The sequence below is a fragment of the Impatiens glandulifera genome, chromosome 3 (assembly GCF_907164915.1).
Source record: "Impatiens glandulifera chromosome 3, dImpGla2.1, whole genome shotgun sequence".
NCBI lineage: Eukaryota > Viridiplantae > Streptophyta > Magnoliopsida > Ericales > Balsaminaceae > Impatiens > Impatiens glandulifera.
The window spans coordinates 54,420,992-54,423,970 of NC_061864.1; the positions used below are offsets into that span (position 1 = coordinate 54,420,992).

Sequence of the window (2,979 nt, forward strand, 5' to 3'; positions counted from 1 at the left end):
ATCTTGCTAATATGTGTTTATATTCTAGGTTCATTTTGAGTGTTGATTGAATGGTTTTTTAATAATTTTAATAAGTACAATCTTTCATTAATGCGCTAGCTAGTTTTAACTTATTAAACCATTAGGTCTATTGAAAATAGACCATATAATATTTGGTCTCTTACCCAATAAAAAAAAAAAAAAAAACTATCCCCACTTAAATTATTTCACCAAAAAGTTAGGTAGTATCTTTATCTATCATCATTATCTATAAATTTGAAAAAAAAAATAATTTATACAATTGTTTTATCTACTTTTCTATTTGTTTTCATCTAAAAAAAGTTCATTACATTTCAATCACAATTTTCAAATTAAATAAAAAGACTTTTAAATTTTAACAAATTTTAAAAGCTAATATAATTATCATGTACAAAAAACAATTCATTGAGTCTTTTTATTATTAAATTTTTTATTTTACAAAAAAAAACAATAAAAAAGTATTTGGTAAAAATAAATTATCAACCTTTTTAATAGAATTTCTAAAAAATTATTTTTCATTCACTTAATTATTTTTTATCTAATTTAATCACACATTTAATATCAACAAAACAAAATCTTATTATTTTAATAATTTTAAAAATAATTATAATTAGAGCAAGATAATAATTTTCAAAAAACAACTGTCAATCTCAATTTTTATGTTTACAACATTTAAATATAAATTATATTAAAAAATTTACATTCTCTTCAGTTTGTAAAAAAACACAATATAATATAATTTGGAATAATAAAAAAGAAATATTTAAAAAATAATTATTTGAAATTGTGTCTTTAATACTATTTATTAGTTTCATATAATCTAATTACTCTTATTTGTGAATAAAACCATGAATTAAGTTTTGCAATTCTCAATCATAAATCAACAAAAGAAAATAAAAATGAAAATAAACTAATAATGAAATGTGGTTTTAAAGATGACATGACAAACTTTCACTGGTCTCTAGAAAGAACAGTAAATATGGACCACTTCAGTCTTATTAAAAAAACAATATAATAATAAACAACCTCCATTCCTCTATTCATTTGAAATTAACACTCTCTCACTTCTCAAATTTACAGAGATAGAATCATTCCGGCGATCTTAATTCCCGGCGATCTTAATTTTCCGGCCGTCATGGAAGTCGGACACGGCATGTTGAGGAAGAGAAATATTGTAGATGTAGATGATACAGAATTCAGATCTTCAAGACGAAGAAGGAAGTTGGATGATCCAAATTTCAATAACCGTTCTCTCTTGCCGTCAATCACTTCAGTTGAACAAACATCTACTGCGACAAGTTCCTCAATTGAGTTCAAACATGGAGAAGTGAGATCGAATGAACTAAAGGTCAGTAACTGAAAGCTGAATTTATTGTTAGTTTTTTTCGAGAGAAAAAACGTTTTTCAAATAATTCTCGGTTTTTCTCTCTAGTGTTTAATCTGAAAGATTTCGTAAATCTTTCGGTAAACACCTCATTTGATTTACCGAGAGTTACACTATGTCTATACTGACATAGATAACACCATTACCTGCCTATACTAACATAGATAACACCATTACCTTCCGAGAGATTATACTATCGGTATCGGTAACGACCCTTTTTCATTAGTGTCACCTCATCTAATTTTTTTTCGGAGAGAAAAATCGTTTTTCAAATAATTCTCGGTTTTTCTCGTTAGTGTTTAAACGGAGAGATTTCGTAAATCTTTTGGTAAACAACTAATTAGATTTACCGAGAGTTACCTATGTCTATACCGACATAGATAACACCGTTACCTTCCGAGAGATTGAACTATCGGTAACGACCCTTTTTCATTAGTGTCACCTCATTTAGTTTTTTTTTTTTGTAACAGAACGTTTCAAACCGTGCTGAATCTGAAAATTCTTCAACAGAGATCTCAAAACCGCTCATCAGGTTTAGTCACGATCAATTCTATTAACTCTAGATTTCGAACAATCATTATAATTCAAATTCGTTTATTCTAGTGAAAAATCGACTTCATCTAGTAACGATAACAAGAGAATGAAACAACAAATGCCTTCAATGGAGGAAATCGAGAGTTTCTTCTCTGCACACGAGAAGCATGAACAAAAGAGATTCTCGAAAAAGTGAGTACAATTAAATAAATTTCAACTAATTAATTTCGAAGAAATGAGTAAGGATAATAAGTTTATTGTTCTTGTTAATCAGGTACAATTTCGATGTGGTGAAAGATGTTCCAATGGAAGAAGGTCGTTACGAATGGGTTAAGATAAATCCTTCTATAACAGACTACAATAGTTGCAGTACAAAGAAGCAGAGAAGGAAGCTTCTTCAAAACAAGAATCATGAATATTATTACTGAATGGGAACAAATGAATGCGCATTCCTATCCAAGTAATGCCAAATAGTCTCTTCTTTATTACTCCATCTTTTTCTTTCTTCTTCTTCAATGTGGTCCCACTATCAGCCAAAAATCAGTAGACTCTAGCTTAATTGTTGCATTTGCAGGCAATTTTTGGGATCTTAAAAAATTAAAGAAAGCAAAACGGTTTCTTTAAAGTTTGGATCTTTATTTGTTGCCTTTATCAGATTTGTCGCCATTTTCTTCTGTATATTCTAGTTTGAACAGCACTTTCTCTTTTCCTGCAAAATTTTCATATTCTTGTGAGGATTTATCTCGGGATCCCTTTTTTATTACTAGTTTAATAAAGAATTTTGTATTATTGTCGTACAATAATTAGTTATTATTTCAAAAATATATATATATAAATAAATAAATAAATAAATATAGAATCACATTCAAAACAATGATTTATATAATTATGAAATACTATAATAATTATACATTTAATAACATTATTTAAATTCAAACTCATTTTAACTCCAATTTGATTGGTTTATTTTAAGACTACAAACGAGACAAGCTGAACTCAATTCCGAGTTCGACTTGATTAAATATTTTTTAGTTCGAATCGAA

The 2,979-nt window shown here is 27.5% G+C and overlaps 1 protein-coding gene across 1 annotated transcript; it reads left to right on the forward strand.

Annotated features, from left to right (window-relative positions):
* Window positions 1–1,080: 1,080 nt before the first annotated feature.
* On the forward strand, window positions 1,081–2,736 carry LOC124933034 (cyclin-dependent kinase inhibitor 7-like). Its single transcript, XM_047473756.1, has 4 exons — window positions 1,081–1,366; window positions 1,873–1,934; window positions 2,006–2,128; window positions 2,211–2,736. The coding sequence occupies exons 1-4, from the start codon at window positions 1,154–1,156 to the stop codon at window positions 2,362–2,364; spliced, it is 552 nt and encodes a 183-aa protein (XP_047329712.1). The 5' UTR covers window positions 1,081–1,153; the 3' UTR covers window positions 2,365–2,736.
* Window positions 2,737–2,979: the final 243 nt, after the last annotated feature.